Consider the following 20,407-nt stretch of genomic DNA (forward strand, 5'->3'; position numbering starts at 1 on the left):
GGTTCATGTGTGGACCTGGAGAAGTTGACAGACAGCACTAATCATTTCTGCTCTCTCCACTTGAAATCCAGAGGTAAGAGGTTAGCACCACACTATGCAATCCCTTAATAAGGATGTTAACACCATCCCTGTAATTTAAAATATCACCTTTTCATGAGCTCATTTATCATAGTGAAACTTCCGGGATGCTCTGAATATAAAATTCTATGCATGACAATCTAATACTTAAAATATTAAAGCAAATTATAAATGGTCCCAAAATTTAGCAGCATTAACTCAAACAGAATATCCAGTGTCTCTGGTAGACAGTAATCATTTATATATAAATGGTGTGTGTGTGTGTGTGTGTGTGTGTGTGTGTGTGTGTTTTGGGGGATTGTGGGAGGGACAGGGTAGGGAGCAAACTCAGAACAAAGGCAAACATTCAAAACAGACTGAAGCCTTTTAAAAATGTCAATTCTTTGCATTCCTAACACATGAGCAAATTCAATCACAGTTTACTGGATAAAAGGAGATTGCTTTGGAAGATCACAAAAGGGGAACGGAATTCTGCCTGGAGTAAAAAGTGGGCATAATTCCCCTGGAATATCTATCTAGTACTTTACATCCATAGCTGTCAAACTGTTTTACAAAGGTTGATAAGTATCAATACCCCCCACCCCATTTTACATAGATGGAAACTAAGGCAGAGAGGTCACCCAGTAGTCAATTGGCAGATCCTGTAAGAGCTCAGATCAGTTCCCAGTCTAGAGCCTTATCCAGTGGTCAATCCTGCCTCTCCACTGAAGTCAGTATTAGCAATGCCTGCTTCTACAGCGTTGACTTTGAACCTGAGAACCCAAACGACGCGTGAACACTCCAAAGTCCAAGAAGTATGATCTCCAATCCTTATGTCTGTCATGGAAAGCGAGTGTGGCAGCTGCAGGTCATTGTGTTCAGGAGTGCAAGATGTTTGATTAGTTTTGTTTTAAAATTGACTTTTTCAGTACAGTGCTGGGAGAGTATCTCAAATAAAATAATGATGGCTACCCCCAGGATCTGGATGGAAATTTTGCCGAAGCACTCACTACAAAATTGGATGCAGCCAACTGGAGGGATGGAAGGTATGTTATGTCATTTTAAGTTCCCTCCCTACCCGCTCTTTACTTTAAGATAAAGAGTGTTCCTTTATAGACCTCTGCTCTGCCACAGCCCTTCCCTTTGTAATGTTCTAGGTTGCGCATTCGTCACCATTGTCTGCAACTGGCTGAAATGCCAGTCTTGCTCAGGTGTGTGTCACAGGCCACCTAAAAGAGAACTTTTCTTTACTTCACATGCTAGAAGAAGCATTGCAGGATTTCTCTCTCTTCTTAAAATCATGAGACTCTATATGGCAAGCGTGCACAGAATGAGAATGACCACAGAGTCTTAGCTGGCCGGGGATCTGTTAAAACTTTTAATGTGTATCTATATTATATAGAACACAAAAGCTATGTCAAAAGACCATTAAGATTGCGAAGTCAAGCACTCAAAAGTTAGGCAATGCCAGAATTAAAGTTGTTTGCGCAACTGTTATTTTGCTCCCTTGTGCATGTGCATTAGAAGTCAGTTTTTATTACATGATCTCAGTACCCCTGACTCATTCAATGCACAGAATGGATGACACTCAATTAAATGACCAGCTTTTCAATATTGTTTTCTCGTTATTTAATATGAGACTGTAGGTTCTCTTTATTGCACACTATAAAAACTTGGCACTGAAGACAGAATTATTAATTTTCATATGAGCTTCTCTATGGTGCTTAGCACTACAGTATCTGAGTGTTTCACCAACATTAAATAATTTATCTTTACAACACCCCTCTGTGGTCAGGAAGTGGTATTATCCCCATGTTACAGATGGGAAGGTGAAGCACAGACAGGTAAGGTCAAAAGTTTGCACTAATTTTGGGTACCTTGGTTGAGACACCTAGAACAGGGGTTCTCAAACTGGGGTTTGGGACCCCTCAGGGGGTCGCAGGGTTATTACATGGTGGGCTGTCAACCTCCACCCCAAATCCCGCTTTGCCTCCAGCATTTATAATGGTGTTAAATATATTTTAAAGTGTTTTTAATTTATAAGGGGGGGTCACACTCAGAGGCTTGCTATGTGAAAGGGGTCACCAGTAAAAAAAGTTTGCGAGCCTCTGACCTAGGATCTGATTTTTCAGAGTATTTAGCATTATATAACACTTCATAGGTTCACAGTACAGCTGCCATGGACGTCACTTGCAGATGAATGCTCAGCATTTCTGCAAATCAGATCCCAAATTTCAAGTTAGGCACCCAGAAAATGAAGAACACATGATTAGTGACCAGCTGTAAAAAGTCTGGTTTAAGTGATTTGCCTATCATCACAAACAGGGCTGGCTCCAGGCACCAGCCTACCAAGAATGTGCTTGGGGAGGCACCTGGAGGGGGGGGGGGGCGGCGCTCCGGCCGGCCGGGGAGAGCAGGGCCGCGGTCGGGCTTGCCGCCCTCCCCCCGGCGCTCCGGCCGCCAGGGAGAGCGGGGCCGCAGCCGGGCTCTCCGTCCTCCGCCCGGCGCTCTGGCCGGCCGGGGAGAGCGGGGCTGCCCTCCCGCGGCGCTCTGGCCGCTGGGGAGAGCGGGGCCACGGCCGGGCTCTCCGCCCTCCTCCCAGCGCTCCGGCCGGCCAGGGAGAGCGGGGCCGCGGCCGGGCTCTCCGCCCTCCTCCCGGCCCTCCAGCCGGTCGGGGAGAGCAGGGCCCCGGCCGGGCTCGCCGCCCTCCCCCCAGTGCTCTGGCCGCCGGGGAGAGACTGTCTGTGTCTGACATTACAGTACATTTTGGTCTTGCATGGGATCAGGTTTTATTCCCCTGAATTCACATGCAAGTTGTCCTCTTTAGTAAATCTTTGTCTTTCAAGAGGTAGAGGCTGCGCTGTGACTGGCCCTTGGGTAGATGTGTGAAAGGAAGAGCCAAGGTGCTTTCTCCACCTTACACAGTCCCAGTCCTCACACTCTCCTTAGCAAAGGGACTGTCCCTGCTAGTGTCTCTGAGGGTGACTGTCCCTTAAATGGGACGGAATGTAGAAAGAAGGCAGAGTCAGAGACCATCTGCATCTACTAGCCTGTGTGGTAATGGAGGGGAACGCATCATGGACCTTTCTAAGGGATACGGCAGTGGCTGTTCTCCCCCAGGCATTCCAGTAGGCACTGTGGGTACATTTCAGAACTGCACTACTGACCTGAACAGCCACTAGCTGGGCCAAAGGCTGTTAATAGGAAACTGGGCAGCCCACACACTGCACCCCTGTGAGGTACCAGTGGGGAGACAGGACAGTTAAGTGAATGTTTATAAAGCGTTTTGAAGATGTAGAAGTGCTAGGCAGCATTAATTACATGTGGCAATAATAATAATAATGTATTGGGCTAGTTGATAATCTGTCTGGCATAATTTTCTAAAAGTGCTCTGCTGGGAAAGATGGGGTTCTACAATGAACGCACCCTAAACCTTTCACACATCAGCTTAAACCCAGTCAGCCAGACTTTCAAGAGATAGCCAACCAATTTCTACTCCTGGGACCAAATCTTGTGGTCTTTATTCAGCAAAATTCCCAGTGACTTGTAAGGACTGACAGATTTGCTGCTTACCCATAGAAGAGAAGCTGTGAGGACTGAGAGGAGCAATAGAGGTTGCGAGATTACCAATACCTGGGAAAAGAAACAATGAGCTGGTACAGCCTGTTATCCTACAAATAACACGTGGCCGCACTGGACTAGCGTCATTAATATGCCTAAACACAGAACAAGCTTCAGACATTTCTCCAACTCAAAAAAATCACAGGCCATCCAAAACACCCTCAGTTAAGACTTAATCTCAATCCCTACCCCCTAGTATTTCACATGGTTGCAACTGCGAGTATGTAAGTGCCCCAAATTCTGAGATTCTGTTGAGTGCAAGAAACAATTGTTAGCAACAGAGATACACACACTCACAATCCACCAGCCCACACTCTCCCCAGCACAGAAAACCCACAGATACCTAGTGATCACAGGAGGTCCCTTTAATTTGAGGGCTTCGATTGCTTTTGAACAAAACAGCTTTGAAATAGTTGTACAGCAGATGAGTATGAGAGGAAGGATCGGAAGGGCAAGTGCTCTTTCTTCATTAAGTACAGCTGCCTTGAAAGCAGTAGTTAAAGATCCAAAGTACAGCATGTTTCACCCTGTTCATCGGATAAATTAGTTCAGATGGTAGAAGATCCCACACAGAAACATTCTGTACCTACCTACTAACCAGCATACTAAAACTTTGATTTAATAAAGAGCAAACAAAGATTTCAAGACTGGAGTGGGACTGTGGTGAACGCATGAAATGACTGGTTTACCCAGGAAGCAATTTAATTGCACATCTGTTTTTACAGTTAAGTATTACAGTTGAAAGAAGTAAGAGCCTAACCAGACCCTCAAGCCTCTGCCCCAAAATTCAGAACAGCTGTTTGAAAAATGGGACAGGCATATCTCTATTTCTCCAAGAGGATTTGAACACTTTTTTTTTAAAATGTACAATTTTATTATTGGTCAGCTCAACAAAAGTACAGAAGAAGAAAGCCTTATATGCTACTCCAAGATTAAGAGGTCATTCAGCCAGTTGAGCAATTTCCCAGCTGTGGCTGATAAATGCAGCATTGTCTAGAATTCATCTGTCTTTATTACACCCTGCCACAGAGGTAAATGAGAAATATAGGATTGTCTGTCCAGCAAACACTGGTGCTGTCCTGCAAGGGGACAGATGATTTACTGCAACGTCAACAAAGAGAAAATAAGCCAAGCGGGGAAGAGTAGATATACGGATAGGGAGAAAAGGCATTTCATTTCAGCGGTGCTCACCAGCACTGCTAGAGTCAGGGGTGTCTCAGCATTTCAATTATACACTCTCATTTTCCCAGGGCTGTAAAAGTTTCATTCCTGGCTAAAACTAGGCCCACACACTTTCTAAGAGGATGTCTGCTCAGGATTTTGAAAATTTACAGATAGTTTATATATGACCATTTTTAAGAAAATAGTACAAATCAACTTTAAATTACATATATTCTTTTCCCCCCAGATTCAGTTTCTTACACTCCTTACTGCAGGCTTATCAGGGAGCTCAGTGTCCATGATACAGGCTGTGTGGATGCAACGCTGGACAGCCTGGATAATAATGAATCAAGGAAATGGGAAAGTAAATTAAAATAATAGTAATTTTATATGGCTCGCCTTTCAGAGGGTGTGGCCTGCAGAGAAAGTGTAGGAGAATTTTAGCTTTTCAGAGGGCTACGTTTTTCATTGTCAGCGCTGGAGACTGAAACCCCCAGAAGAATGGGTATAACATGGGCAGCGAATACTTTCCCATACTGCCCTGCCAGTGTGCCTTAGGGACCACTTGTAGGGGTGAGTGAGTAGTCCAGTCCCTATTGCCCCTTCAGCCCTCAGCCGCTCTGCTCAGACTGCCACCATGGGCGCCAGTAGTTGGCACTTGCTTTTTTGAAGTGGGCAACCATCCACTAGGAACTAGTCTGAAGATGCAAAGCTAAATTTTCAATACATTCTTAAAGGGAAATGGCTCCCTGACGCATGGACATAGGGAATGTAAGAAAATCTCTCTCTCTCCCCCCTCCTAAATTAACATTGTTAGCACAAAACTTTCGTAGCCATTATTTGGAGAGTGAGGCAGATAAAGCTTCTACTTCCCCCTGGTGTATTCACTGTGTATTCCCTACCATACCTCTTCACTTTCTTGCTGAGAGGTAGTGTGTGGCCCTTCTGCTAAGCCTCCTGTGACCCATGTGCATAGGAGAGAAGTGCTACTTTATCACAGCCTTACCTTTTCTTGCCATACTACCTCCTACCTGCGTGGACTTGTCCCAGACTGATCCTTACCGAGATGCTGGAACCATTTGTATACTGAGCCCTGGTCTACACTGGGGGGGAGAGGGGGGTCGACCTAAGATACGCCGACTTCAGCTACGCAAATAGCGTAGCTGAAGTCGGCATATCTTAGTTCAACTTACCTGGCTGTGAGGATGGCAGCCAGTCGACCGCTGCCACTCCCCCGTTGACTCCGCTTCCACCTCTTGCGAGCTGGAGTTCCAGAGTCAATGGGGAGCACGTTCGGGGATCGATTTATCCACATCTAGACGAGACATGATAAATCGATCCCCAATAGATCGATCTCTACCCGCCGATCCAGTGGGTAGTGAGGACCTGCCCTACGGGTGCTGAGAGCCAATGGACCAAACTGTAAACCCTGTATATAATGGAAACCACTTCAAGCCGGAGGTGAAGCAGCACCCCTAGTTCCAGCACCTATGATCCTTACCCCTACTATAAGCAGAGGAAGCAGCCCCTCCCAATACAGTCCTTCTCTCTGCAGTGTGGAGGAGTGAAATGGTTTTCCAGTGCAAGCTTTCACAACTTGTGTGTCACCATCCCCCCGGGGGTCATGAAAGTTAATGGTGGGGGATATTGCAAAGCATTGAAAATTGTATTACAATCAAATCTCACTCCCCCACTCCCTGCACACCCTTACCTTTCAAGCTCGAGTATGCTGTGTCAACCTTTTGAAACACACACACGCACACAAATTAGATAGGCTTATTGTTATCACGGATGCATTTTTACATGTACAGTAAACATAAGGAGTTGAAAAGATTTGAACAAGAGGCCACCATTCTGAAAAGGGTTGAGAAACACTGGCCTGCTGGCTAGAGCAGTGAACTGAGATTTCCAGTTCTTGTCCTGACTCACTGTGAGATCTTGGGTAAATCACTTAAAACTTTCGGTGCTTCCATTTCCACATTCGTCAAGTGGTGAAAAGACTTACCTACCTCACAGAGGGTCTGTGGAGCTTAATTTGTGTTTGTAAAATGCTTTGAGCTCCTCAGAGGAGAGGTGCTATGTAAGTGCTAACTAAGGCATTATACCATAGCTTTGCCTCTGTTCTCACAGAAAAGAGCCAATAGAAAGTCACTAGATACCAAGCGTAGAAATGACATTTCTCATTCCAGTCCACAGTATGGTGAAGCCAGGGAGGCTTAGGTACGATTACAATGGTCTCATCTTGTAAATGACACTGATTCTAGAGACAAAAGGAATCATTAGATTACTACTCAAGAAGGCAGTGGAGATTTTTTTCTAGCAAAAACACCTTTGGGCATTAAATAAAAACTTGGGCACTCTCCAAAGAAACTAAGTTAACCAATCTCTCCTCCACGGTTAAGCTTTACTTCTTATCTGGCAGCATGGTCAAATAGCAGGACTGGTTTACAGCCCATGGGCTCTAAAGAGTTAAAGAAAGGCTTGCACAAACTTTGCTCACAGTGTAGCTTGCAGCCTCTTTGCTCTTGGTCTCTCCTCCCTCTCTCCCTATTGAGGAGAGGTAGAAGCAGTGCTAGAGAGCTACCTTTCCTTCTACAATCTAACAACTGCCAGCAGCAGCTGAAGGAGGGAACTGTCTGGCTAAGGCGGTTTCCATTCAAGCGTTCAGGCACATGAATAGAAGACTCCCCGCACCCTCCCTTGCTGAATGAAGGAAGAATATCAGCATTTATGCTGTTAAATCAGTCTGTCAGCTGGCATCTCAAGAGCCGGAATAAGAGTCGCCTCTGCCTATCACGCAGCAAAACATTTACTTCAAGAGCAGAGAAGGAGAAAGTGCACTTCGCGTGCTTGTTCGAAAGAAGATATTCGAGCTCCAGCAGTAAGACAGCAAATATTTCTTCCAAAGACCTAGCTAGTGGGGGGAGATGTTCCTAGACAAATTCTCAGCAAGTCCAAGGTCTAAACCAGATGCTCGAATGATTAGCCCCACCAATCCTGCTTGCTAGGAAAGGTAATTATGCTTTTTAAATTCTCTATTATTTTCCTACATGTTGGCACAGCTGAGGCTAGACACATTAGTTTATGCTCTGGCGTCAAAACAAAAGTATACCATCTGCCAACGAAAGAAGAGACCCCTACCCCCAAATTCCCACTGGGGAAAATGCAAGAAATGGGTGGAAATGGCATTTCAATGCTTTTTTGTGCTTATTTGACTTTTTTTTTAAAGTGTAACTTATAAAGCACACTGTGCTCTGTACCAGGGTCTTTCTGCTTCTGCCAGCCAGGCAAACGAGGATTGAACTACTAGCTTAGGAAAGCCCACGGTGGTGGTTTCGAACTGCGCCTCTTACTGTAATAATTGTCCTGATCAATCCTGTTCTCACCTCTCTGTGGTAGTTTTAGTACTGGATGGAACAGCAACACAACACAACAGTTGTCCTCAGGTTCAATGATCGTTTGCTACCTATTAAAACAAACTGACAGTGGAAAGAAAGTAAAGGAATGGAAGCATCTAGCTAAGATAAGAGCATTTACTGCAGTTGTCTAGCTATGCATTGGTTTTATCCTAGCCGTACTTACTGTGTTGCAGGGTTTGAACATCATTATTTCTCTTCCTTTGCTATATAGGCAAGGCAAACAAACTCAATCCTGAGCGTGCTGAGACCCCTCAACTCCTATTGGCTCCATTGGGAGGTGAATGAGTTCAGCACCTTGGCCCTCTGTATGTCTGTTACGTATGATGAGGGAAAGTGCTCTAATGTTAGTTTGTTTTAAGCCTCCATTTCCATTATTGACTTTTTTTATTAAACTACAGAACTTGCTTGATTTAAATAATTTCTCAAAAATAATTATAAAATTGTTATCTGTTTGGAATCACGGGGCCTCATCCACTAACATCAATGGGGAGCTGAGGGTGTGAGCAGCTCTCAGGATTGGACCATATTTTCCAAGTAGGTCAGAACCTTTTCTGAATTAACAAATATTGATCAACATCTTAGATTTTAGGGACTTTGGTTTCTACTTCTGATGCACTGCACTTTAATAAGTGTCTGTTAGTCTGACGATTAATTTGGAGGCTCCCAAGGCAGGGCAGGGAGGGTCTTTGCCTACTCAGTTCTGAATCAGACAGTTCAGATCTTAACCTGCTTTGGAAATTGGCTTTGTGCAGCATCTTTGCATATCAGATTTGCTTACCTGCTGTTACACAACCTCCATGGCTAGCTAGCGGGATGAAATGGCTATAGAAAATACCTTGAAATTCTGTTCCTGTGCCTTTTCTGCTAATAACAGAGTCTTTGTAAAACTAAAGCAAGTGTCCAAAGAGATCTGCACATTGAAATACCTGCTAGTCATTTCAAATTCTTATATTTAGCAGTGAAATGCTCTTTGACTGACCTTGGTAACTGAATCCTTTCTGGAAAAGATATAGGTAATTTCCCTACTTTCAACAGTCCAAATGAAGCTGAAGTCTCCTGATGTTACCTGCAATTCTATATTAATCAGACAAAAGTAATAAAAATCCATGCTAAATCTCCACTACTAATCTCTTACTTTTATTAATTCAAATTCTTGGCTTGGAATTAATTGTTGCATTTGAACTCCTAATGTGCTTAGCATTATACAGTCTAATTTTCAGAAGCAAGTAAAGCCATTAGCCACTCTGGTCCTTAGGGAGAGAAGCAGACTTCAGTTTTCTCTACCAGCTGAGACAGCTGCAGAATTGGGGTAAGGACAATGTTCTGCGCTTTACTCATAGCATATCAGACTACACATTGATTTCACTTCGGCAGCGGCAGAGAAATCATATAGTATTAAAGTAGGTGTATTTAAACAAGCTCCCTCCATATCTTGTATTTCCTACTAGCTACAGTGAGTCTGTTCTTTACAGAGAAAATTCATGCTTTACTCAGGCAAAGTGTGGGAATTATGGGAGTGAAATTTACTGCCCCCACCCACTCAGAGCCAAAGTACATGGCTGTAGCACAGCCTCATTCCTCAAGTCCTCTGCTGCAGCCTGTGTGCTGAAATAGCAGTGGCAGCTCCCACAATCACCACACCAATGCCATTTAGTGTGGTAAGATGCCAGCATCCTTGGGAACAGAGACTCTTGGCCCGCCCCTGCTCTCCATGCTGGCCTATGTGGGGACAGCACTGAGACCCCGTGGCACATAGGGGAGTGGTTCCAGCATGGGGCTCACATAGTCCAGGGTGCTTCTGCTGGCAGTCTCCACCAGTGTGAACTTCACCCCATACTGGATATGAATTCATTTGTACTATCACCACCCAGATGTCTCCTCTCTTTCTGTTTTTCATATGAAGGATAAATAGGCACGCCTCAGGTTAAGAATGGAAAAGTACTGAGTTTTTTAATAATGTGTGAGCGGTGTTACTAACCACTTTGTTTTAGAGAAAGGCACCCATATTATATTTTACATATATATTTGAGGCGGTCCAAATAATTAGAAATGTGGGCCTCACAAGTCTTTATATAGTATTTTATACAGATACAGGCTTATGAAAACACATTTCCAAAGTCACCAGTGATTTTGGCTGCCTCAAGTTTTGGGTGCTCAATTTGAGACAACATAAAGCACTCTGATATTCAGAAAGTGCTGAGCACCTGCCCTCTGGAAGTCACGCCCCTTTAGGGCATCATTTTGGGCTCCAAAACCAAGGCACTAGTTACTTTTGAAAATCTAGGCCTTGTTCTTTACATTTTTACATTCTGGTTTTCCAGGAGTATTGAAGTATTTAAAAAACATGGAATGGACCAGATTTATCTCTGGTGCAACTGCACTAATTCCAGGGGAATTGCATCAGCGACAGCTTTGTGCCAGTCTTCCTGGACAGGTTAATAAGTAATAAGAATGGAAGAAACTTTGGAAGAGAAAAAAGCTGGGAATCCACCAAAATATCACAAGAACTCCTGCGTTCAAAAGTGGATTTCAAAATTGGAGGTGGAGAGTATCATTTGCATAGGTGTAAACTTAAACTGAAGGAGTTACTCTGGATATACACTAGTGTAGCACATCTGGCCCATGGACTGCTGCTGAAGTTTAAATGTCATCCTTATGCTCCTAATTCAATTAAAATAATATGTGCCAATGCTACGTAAAACCAGACTCAAACACAGGGATCACAATCTGCAGAAGTCCAAGGGTTTTGTTTGTTTTCCGTGGAGCTTTTTTGCTGAAGCCATCTGGGAAGTCTGGAGATCGATAGAAGATGGTTGGGGGAGAGAAAAAGGAATAATAAAGCCTGTTTGAAACTTTCAGAAATAATATCTTTCTAAGGACAATCCAAACACTTTGAAAACACATACCGTTTTATTTTATCCTCTGCCCTCAGGAAGGCCTACAATTGTGTGCTGATAAACCAGCCTCGTTTTAAAACTGCATTTATTATAACAATGCTGTCTGTGCCAATGTGAGTGAGCATTTCTCAGCATTTCCTATAAACCTTTGATTTCTTGTAACTTGGCCATGAGAAATTCATTTGGCATAAAATGTGATCATCTACAATGCAAATTAATTATTTTAGCTACTTGGGTAAAACAAGCTTTTGCTATACTGACGGCCCAAAGGTTGTGTCCTACACTGCTGATGAGAGAATTTCAAGGGAGATTTTCAAGAGCACCGAGGGGATTTAGATGCACAAATTCATTGACTTTTAAAGGGACTTTGTCTTTTAGGTGCTTTTGGAAAATCCCACCTTTCATTCCTAGTGCCGTTCCTTCACATGCCAGTGCCACAGAAATGCAACTTGCTGGGGACGTTGCATGCTTAGTCCCCAGGGATTTGCACTATTCAGCAGTAACCATCACTACGCTGCCTCCACCTCTAATCTGGTCTACTGTGAAGCAGCATTCAATAGACAAAGAAAAATTGCACTACATAAATATTAAAGTTAACACTGATCTGAAACATTCTGCCCATTGCAAATAGCCCTAGAACAAACTCCCAGGTGTGCTGGAAAAATGGCTTTATTCCATTTTGCCTTCCCCCAGATCATGGGGCCGATGGGGGCTGGTTTAGGGCCACTTAGGAGCTGGCTCAAGGCCCGACAGGACTCACAGCAGCATGCTCTGACCGTGCCCCTTCCTGCCCCTACACCCCAGTGGGTTGAACACAGCCAGATACCCAACTCAGGAATTACTCCAGGGGAATCCCCAGCTGACTGTTTAAGCCAGCAGTAAAGCCCTGTTTGACCATTCTATCTTCCAGCAGGATCTGGCCCACCATTCCTTAAGTTATCTTTTTTCTGTTTTTAAACTGTTTGAAACAAAGGGGGATCCTAGCAAATGCTGGGAGTGGTGTGGAGACAGTGTGTTCAGCCCTTCGATAACCCCCAAGCCTAGGGTTACCATATTTCAGCAAGCAAAAAAGAGGACGGGAGGAGCCCCGCCCTAGCCCCTCCCACTTCCCGCCCCCCCAGAACCCCCAACCCTCCCCCCGTTCCTTGTCCCCTGACTGCCCCCTCCTGGGACCCCTGCCCCTAACTGCCCCCCAGGACTCCACTCCCTATCTAAGCCTCCCTGCCTCTTGTCCCCTGACTGCCCCAACCCTTATCCACACCCCCACCCCCAGACAGACCCCTGGGACTCCCACGCCCCATCCAACCACTCCCCACCCCCTGACAGCCCCCCCCCAGAACTCCCAACCCATCTAAACCTCTCTGCTCCCTGTCCCCTGACTGCTCCGATCCCTCTCCCCACTCCTGCCCCCTTGACAGCCCCCCCAGAACTCCCAACCCATCTAAACCTCTCTGCTCCCTGTCCCCTGACTGCTCCGATCCCTCTCCCCACTCCTGCCCCCTGACAGCCCCCCCCCAGAACTCCCAACCCATCTAAACCTCTCTGCTCCCTGTCCCCTGACTGCTCCGATCCCTCTCCCCACTCCTGCCCCCTGACAGCCCCCCCCAGAACTCGCAACCCATCTAAACCTCTCTGCTCCCTGTCCCCTGACTGCTCCGATCCCTCTCCCCACCCCTGCCCCCTGACAGCCCCCCCAGAACTCCCGACCCATCTAAACCCCTCTGCTCCCTATCCCCTGACTGCTCCGATCCCTCTCCCCACCCCTGCCCCCTGACAGCCCCCCCCCAGAACTCCCGACCCATCTAAACCCCTCTGCTCCCTGTCCCCTGACTGCTCCGATCCCTCTCCCCACTCCTGCCCCCTGACAGCCCCCCCCAGAACTCCCGACCCATCTAAACCCCTCTGCTCCCTGTCCCCTGACTGCTCCGATCCCTCTCCCCACTCCTGCCCCCTGACAGCCCCCCCAGAACTCGCAACCCATCTAAACCTCTCTGCTCCCTGTCCCGACTGCTCCGATCCCTCTCCCCACTCCTGCCCCCTGACAGCCCCCCCCAGAACTCCCAACCCATCTAAACCTCTCTGCTCCCTGTCCCCTGACTGCTCCGATCCCTCTCCCCACTCCTGCCCCCTGACAGCCCCCCCCCAGAACTCCCAGCTCCCCACCCCCCTGCTCCTTGTCCCCTGACTGCCCCTTCCTGGGACCCCTGCTCCTAACTGCCCTCCAGAACCCCACCCCTAAGCCTCCCTGTTCCTTGTCCCCTAACTGCCCCCTCCTAAGACCCCCCCCAACTGCCCCCCAGGACCCTACCCCCTACCTGTACCCTGACTGCCCAAAACTTTCTCCACTCCCCCCAAAAGCCCCCCCCCCCGTTTCTTGACTGCCCCCTCCAGAACCTTCCTGCCCCCGGTCCCCCTTACCCTGCTGCTCAGAACAGGGTGTTGGGCTCTGTGCGAGCGGAGCCGGACACGTGGCTGCGCTCCCCAGCACAACAGAACCCGGTCCCTGGCCCTGCACAACAAAACCCGGTCCCTGGCCCTGCACAGTGCTGCCGGACCGGGTTGCAGGAGAGGCCAACTCAGAATGCAGGGCGGCTCCGGCTCCTCTACAGCTGCTCAGGAGTCCAGCCCGGGATTTTTCTGCAGCCCTCCCAGCCGCTCGCTCTGCCGGGGGAGGGGGAAATCCCGGATATTGTGAGTGCTTTACAAATTCCCCCCGGACGCTATTTTTAGCGCGAAAAGGAGGACATGTCCGGGTAAATCCGGACGAATGGTAACCCTACCCAAGCCAGCTAAGTGGTAGTACTGATGGGACCCACAGTGAATTAGAGCTAGCCTTTTTCCCTCCAGAGAAGAATATGGCACTGACTTGTCGGCAGAACTCGTTAATAAACAGATAAATAAATAAATAACTTTTCCCTCTGAAAATGTATTTATATCAAAATTAAGATGTTTCACTTTGTTTTGTTTCAATAATGTTGAAATTAGGGACATCAAACGATTTAAAAAAGTAATCGCTATTAATCACACTGTTAAACAATAGAATATCATTTATTTAAATATTTTGAATGTTTTCTACATTTTCAAATATATTGATTTCAATTACAACACAGAATATAAAGTGTACAGTGCTCACTTTATATTTATTTTTATTACAAGTATTTGCACTGTAAAAAAACAAAAGAAATAGTATCTTTCAATTCATCTTTATCATGAAAGTTGAACATACAAATGTAGAATTATGTACAAAGAAACCTGCATTCAAAAATAAAACAATGTAAAATTTTAGAGCTTGCAAGTCCACTCAGTCCTACTTCTTGGCAGGGCCGGCTCCAGGCACCAGCTTGGCAAGCAGGTGCTTGGGGCGGCCACTCCAGAGAGGGGCAGCAGGTCCAGCTATTCGGCAGCAATTTGGCGGACGGTCCCTCACTCCCGCTTGGAGCGAAGGACCTTCCGCCGAATTGCCACCGCAGATCGCGATCGCAGCTTTTTTTTTTTTTTTTTTGGGCTGCTTGGGGCTGCCAAAACCCTGGAGCCGGCCCTGCTTCTTGGTCAGCCAATCACTCAGACAAACAAGTTTGTTTACATTTTCAGGAGATAATACTGCCTGCTTCTTGTTTACAATGTCACCTGAAAGTGAGAACAGGTGTTCTCATGGCACCGTTGTAGCCGGCATCGCAAGATATTTACGTGCCAGATGCGCTAAAGATTTGCATGTCCCTTCATGCTTCAACCACCCTTCCAGGGAACATGTATCCATGCTGATGACAGGTTTTGCTTGATAACAATCCAAAGCAGTGTGGATCAACGCATGTTCATTTTCATTATCTGAGTCAGATGCGACCAGCAGAAGGTAGATTTTCTTTTTTGGTGGTTTGGGTTCTGTAGTTTCCGTGTCGGAGTGTTGTTCTTTTAAGACACCTGAAAGCATGCTCCACACCTCGTCCCTCTCAGATTTTGGAAGGCGCTTCAAATTCTTAAACCTTGGGTTGAGTGCTGTAGCTATCTTCAGAAACATCACATTGGTACCTTTTTTGCGTTTTGTCAAATCTGCAGTGAAAGTGTTCTTAAAATGAACAAGTTGTGCTGGGTCATCATCCAAGGCTACTATAACAGGAAATACATGGCAGAATGCGGGTAAAACAGAGCAGGGATCATACAATTCTCCCCCCAGGAGTTCAGTTAAAAAAATAAGGCATTAATTAAATTTGTAACTAGTGTCATCAGCATGGAAGCATGTCCTCTGGAATGGTGGCCGAAGCATGAAGGGGCATACGAATGTTTAGCATATCTGGCACGTAAATACCTTGCTATGCCAGCTACAAAAGTGTCATGCAAATGCCTGTTCTCACTTTCTGGTGACATTGTAAATAAGAAGAGGGCAGCATTATCTCTTGTAAATGTAAACAAACTTGTTCTTCTTCAGCCAATCACTAAGACAAAGTAGGACTGAGTGGACTTGTAAGCTCTGAAGTTTTACATTGTTTTGTTTTTGAATCCAGTTATGTAACAAACAAAAAAATCTACATTTGTAAGTTACACTTTCACAACAAAGATTGCACTACAGTACTTGTATAAGGCGAACTGAAAAATACTATTTCTTTTGTTTATTGTTTTTATAGTGCAAATATTTATAATCAAAACTTTGATTTCAATTACAACACAGAATACAATATATATGAAAATGTAGACAAAGTCCAAAATATTTAATACATTTAAATTGGTATTCTATTGTTTAACAGTGTAATTAAAACTGCAATTAATGATTATTAATTTTTTGAATCACGATTAATTTTTTTGAGTTAATCACGTGTGCTAACTGTGATTAATCGACAGCCCTTGTTGAAATGTTTTCTTTCAACTTTGTTTCATTTAGACTTTTACATTTTAATATTTAATGTGTGCATATTAGATTTTTTACATTGCGTTTCAGCATTAACAAAAAATTTTTACCTCATCAAAACAAAACATTTTGAGGTTTCCTAAGAGAAATATTTTTGGAATTTCTGTTGCATGAGAAATTTTTAATTGTTACAATTTGGAATGAGATCGGGTTTTGAAATGTCAGAATTTCCCACGGGATGGAAATCCCTTTTTTGACCAGCTTTGCTTGTGGGAGGTAAGTGGGCATTTTCACACAGGACCCAGTCCACATTGGCAGAGCTTCAGCAGTCTTCTTCACAGTGCTCATAGGACACTCTGTGCCAGCAGTATCCGAGTTCTCAAGTTATAGCTGAGACATGCAGAGTTTTATGTGTAGGAAGGCAGTGGGGTTCATATCTTTTCCTCCATTAGTTTTAATGGCCCACATCTGTATAATCAGTGGGTGTTTCCCTAACCCACAAACAGGGCCGGCTGCAGGCACCAGCGTAGGAAGCAGGTGCTTGGGGCGGCCAATTCAAAGGGGTGGCACTCGGTCTGGTATTGGAGTGGCATGTCTGGGTCTTCGGCGGCAGATCCCTCATTCCCTCTCTTACTCTTTGAGCGGCCGTCGAAGTGCCGCCGCTCGTCTTTTTTTTTTTTTTTTTGGCCGCTTGGGGTGGCAGAAAAGCTGGAGCCGGCCCTGCCCACAAAGCACAGAATACTAGAATAGGAAACAAAAGTGAATTCTGCAGGGTAACAGTACCCTTCCTCTAAAGGTGTAAAGAGCCTTTGTAAACACATAATGCTCTTCTGGATTGCCGAATGGCTCACAGGACCACGTCAGCAAATTCACTTAGTACCCCTGGAAATGCAATGCTCTAATAGCGATCAGAGCAGATATCAATTTCATGTTATCCCTTTATCTGTCAGGTTGGTATGATGAGAGTACAGTACAAACTGGGTTTAATAATTCTTTTTGTTCTCTCTTTCCCTTTTAGAAAGGAAGAGTTTTTAACTGATCCTAATGACAGAATCAGTTCAATGTGGAAAGTGGAAAAGACCCCGTTTTTTTCCAAACTCTCCTTCATCTAATCACTGACACCCATAACTCTGGAGAGTGGAGATCATCAACCATATTAGCAAGAGATAAAACAAGCTTGCCAGATCACCCAGGAATAAATCATCTGGAACGTGATAGGTTGGCAGAAAATTCACTTCCTTTGTTCAAAAATGAAAGCCTGTATAGAGCTAAGCCTGGCAGCAACTTAGATCTGTCAGTTCCAGAAGAGGACTAAAGAGATTTGGGCAAATTAAAACTCTGACAGCATAAGAAGTTATAACAACAAAAAATAGTCTCTAACAGGGGCATGTGAGAAATTACTTCCAAAGGCTCCTGTAGAGCAGTTTGCTTAACCAAGAGGAGTGAAGGTCTCATAACCAACACAACTGTGCTTTCTCTACAGAACTCTGGGCAGAATTCACTTTCAGGTGTAAATTCCCTTTCTGGATTTTCTTCATGAAATGGGTGAAGGAAGGCAACATTTTAACGGTGAATAGAGAAAATGGACAAAACCTGAGAGTGAGCAATGACTGAGATTTATTTTAAATACCGTGGAAATCTTACTGGCCGTGTCCACTTGCCAACCCTGTCTACAGAAGTAAACACAACAGCAGATAAATATGCCAACCTGTACATGTACGTTGGCTTGTTCCTAACACTCCTGGCCATCCTTCTCATACTGCTCTTCACCATGCTCTTGCGCTTGAAGCACGTGATCTCCCCAATCACCACCTCTCCAGAAAGCACAGAAAATGTTCAGCAGTTTACGGATGTAGAAATGCACAGCAGGATTCCTAGCATTCAATAAGACAGAAGCAAGAGGAAGGAGTTGCATGGTTCACAAAGCACCTTTTGTTTGGCAAAATATGCATGTGCTTTGTGGGGAGGAGAACCCCCACCTGCCCATTCTGCTCTGCAATGTACTGCACCTGATAGGGCAGTATCATTTGACTCATTTGTGAATTGACAGTCATAAGATATCCAGTAGGCTTAGGACACTCCTGCCCCCTGAAGACTGCAAGCAACATGTGTTGAGAAGTTTGGTTTCTAGGAGAATATAGAGCACACGTCCTAAATAAAATCTAGACCACAGAAGTCCCGTTGCTCTCAGGAGAGACTCAGCTCCTCCTGAAAAGTTTTAATGCAAATGATAAAAGCTACTATAATGACAGCCAAAAAAACAAAAACTTACAAGAATATTTTCTGAAAGATGTATTTGCTGAGTTATCTTCCCCTCTATTGCTAGAGGAGAGTCCTCGCCTGATAAGAGACTTGAACTCAAAGTTAATTTGTGGCGCAGGCTCAAAGAGCCCACAGGGCACATATGAAAAATGAATAGTGGTGTGAAAATCCCCAGACATCCATCCCATTCAAGAAGGAAAATCTTAAATGGTGTTTTTTTCCACTTGGAATAGCACATTTGCAAAATGCAATTTTGGAAATAGAGACGTGTTCCTGCTATAAGGCCAATGTGCATCATATACTGGGGCTATTACTTTCAGACATTAAGAATCAAACAAACAGTAATAGTGCATTCCAATTATCAGAAGGAGGCAGTTCATTCAGAATGAAAGAAAATAAAAGGTAAAGGTATGTGCATGAAACAAGCAGCGTGTGTCATATTCAGAAGAGACACTGCCTCTGGATCCCTGCCCTTCCTTCACAGGAATTGCATTCCCTAAAACTAGGTTCATTTCTTTCAGCTTTCCCAATGCCACTCTGTAATTCAAATACTATTTAATGTTACTGAATTAAGTGGACATTGCTAACAGTGATAAGGTTGTTCTGAATTTGGACCTCTCTCTCGACTCCATGTAGTTTCCCCCCCAGAAACACGCCAAAACTCCCAATACTTTTCTCCCAAGGATACGGGGACAGGGGAGAAGGGGAAGGGAAGAGAATGCCAAGACCCGACACTGCAATAATAAATCAGCATACACAGCTCTGTACTCTGGAGTTATCCTAAATGACCAACTAGTGTGCTTACAAAATTAAAGGAAAATATGAGCACTGAAATAGGAGAGCAAGATTCCAATTGATCAACTGGAACAGTAAGAAAAAAATATCTAACATTATGAAACAATATGTTGGAAACGTCCTTTTAATGTCTCTCTATATAAACATATAATACCCTATGTAAAAAAATAAGGACTTTCTTCACATGGATCAGAAAAATGGCAATCAAATATAGCATCTCACTTCTGTTGAGCCACTATCTCTTGTAACGGCACTTTTTAGACAGGGATAATTTTAAACTCATATGTACTGGGCAGGTGCTTCCCCATGGATTTTAACTAGCACATCTTACCTCCTTTGCTCCTATCTAAATCTAGCCTTGTGATAAAGCTCCCTTGTGCTTTCCACTTTATATACAATTATTTGCCAATTCTGCTCTCTCCAAGGGCCTGGAAAGTGAAAACTCCCCACACACAGTGCTAAAATTAGCAATGGCACTGACTCTACAGACCTGTAACAACAATAAGAACTTGTTCTTCCAATGCTTCGGGAATTGTGGTTTCTTTGTCCTTGTCGGTCGGTTGTTCGGTGGGTTGTTTTTGACTAGAAGTCTGGCTTCTTTATCTCTCTATGGGGAAGAACAAGATGCTAAAACCACACTGGTCATGAATGGTCCACAGCAAGGATTAGCAATTATTGTCACTGCTGTTTTGACTGGAAGACTGTTTAAAGCCTCTTTCTCCACATAGAATAGCATCTTTTGTACTCAATGTACTCCACGAGATGCAGGCTCAACATGGAAAACGGTTAGTGCAGTAACTATGTAAGCAAACACAACATCCAATATATTACAGCAATATCTCCCACACAGTCTTGGACATTAGACTGTATTTGCCTGGAAAAGAAATGTAGGCCAGGTCATAGGTTATTCTGTACTCTTGTGCCATGGGATCATCACTTGAGCATCTACTAGACCAGTGGTTTTCAAACTTTCTTTCTGGCAACGCAGTTGAAGAAAATTATTGATGCCAATGAGCAATTCAGAGTGTGGGAGGGGGCTCTGGGCTGGGGCAGGGGGTTGGGAGGAGGGGGTCAGGGCTCTGGGCTGAGGGTGCTGGCTCTGGGGTGGGGCCAGGGATGAGGGGTCTGGGGTGCAGGAAGGGGCTCTGGGTTTGGGGGGGCCTTACAGATGGGGAAGGGGCTTTGGGTGTGGTTTGGGGTGTGGGCTAACCTCTGGCGGCTCCCGGTCAGTGGCACAGCCGGGTGCGGAGGCAGGCTTCCCGCCTGTCCTGGCAACGCAGACCTCGCTGTGCCCCAGAAGCGGCTAGCAGGTCCAGCTCCTAGGTGGAGTGTGAAAAATTGGGACAGGGGTGGGG

General features: G+C 45.0%; 1 protein-coding gene across 2 annotated transcripts; it reads left to right on the forward strand.

Annotated features, from left to right (window-relative positions):
* Positions 1–1,048: 1,048 nt before the first annotated feature.
* SERTM2 (serine rich and transmembrane domain containing 2) lies at positions 1,049–20,086 on the forward strand. Of its 2 annotated transcripts, none has more exons than XM_054038796.1 (2): positions 1,049–1,103; positions 17,014–20,086. In XM_054038796.1, the coding sequence occupies exon 2, from the start codon at positions 17,602–17,604 to the stop codon at positions 17,881–17,883; it is 282 nt and encodes a 93-aa protein (XP_053894771.1). In that variant the 5' UTR covers positions 1,049–1,103; positions 17,014–17,601; the 3' UTR covers positions 17,884–20,086. The 2 variants fall into 2 exon arrangements, with proteins under 2 accessions (XP_053894771.1, XP_053894770.1); XM_054038795.1 differs by lacking the exon at positions 1,049–1,103 and adding an exon at positions 7,425–7,852.
* Positions 20,087–20,407: the final 321 nt, after the last annotated feature.

This window comes from Malaclemys terrapin, chromosome 9, assembly GCF_027887155.1.
Source record: "Malaclemys terrapin pileata isolate rMalTer1 chromosome 9, rMalTer1.hap1, whole genome shotgun sequence".
In the NCBI taxonomy this organism is placed as follows: domain Eukaryota; kingdom Metazoa; phylum Chordata; order Testudines; family Emydidae; genus Malaclemys; species Malaclemys terrapin.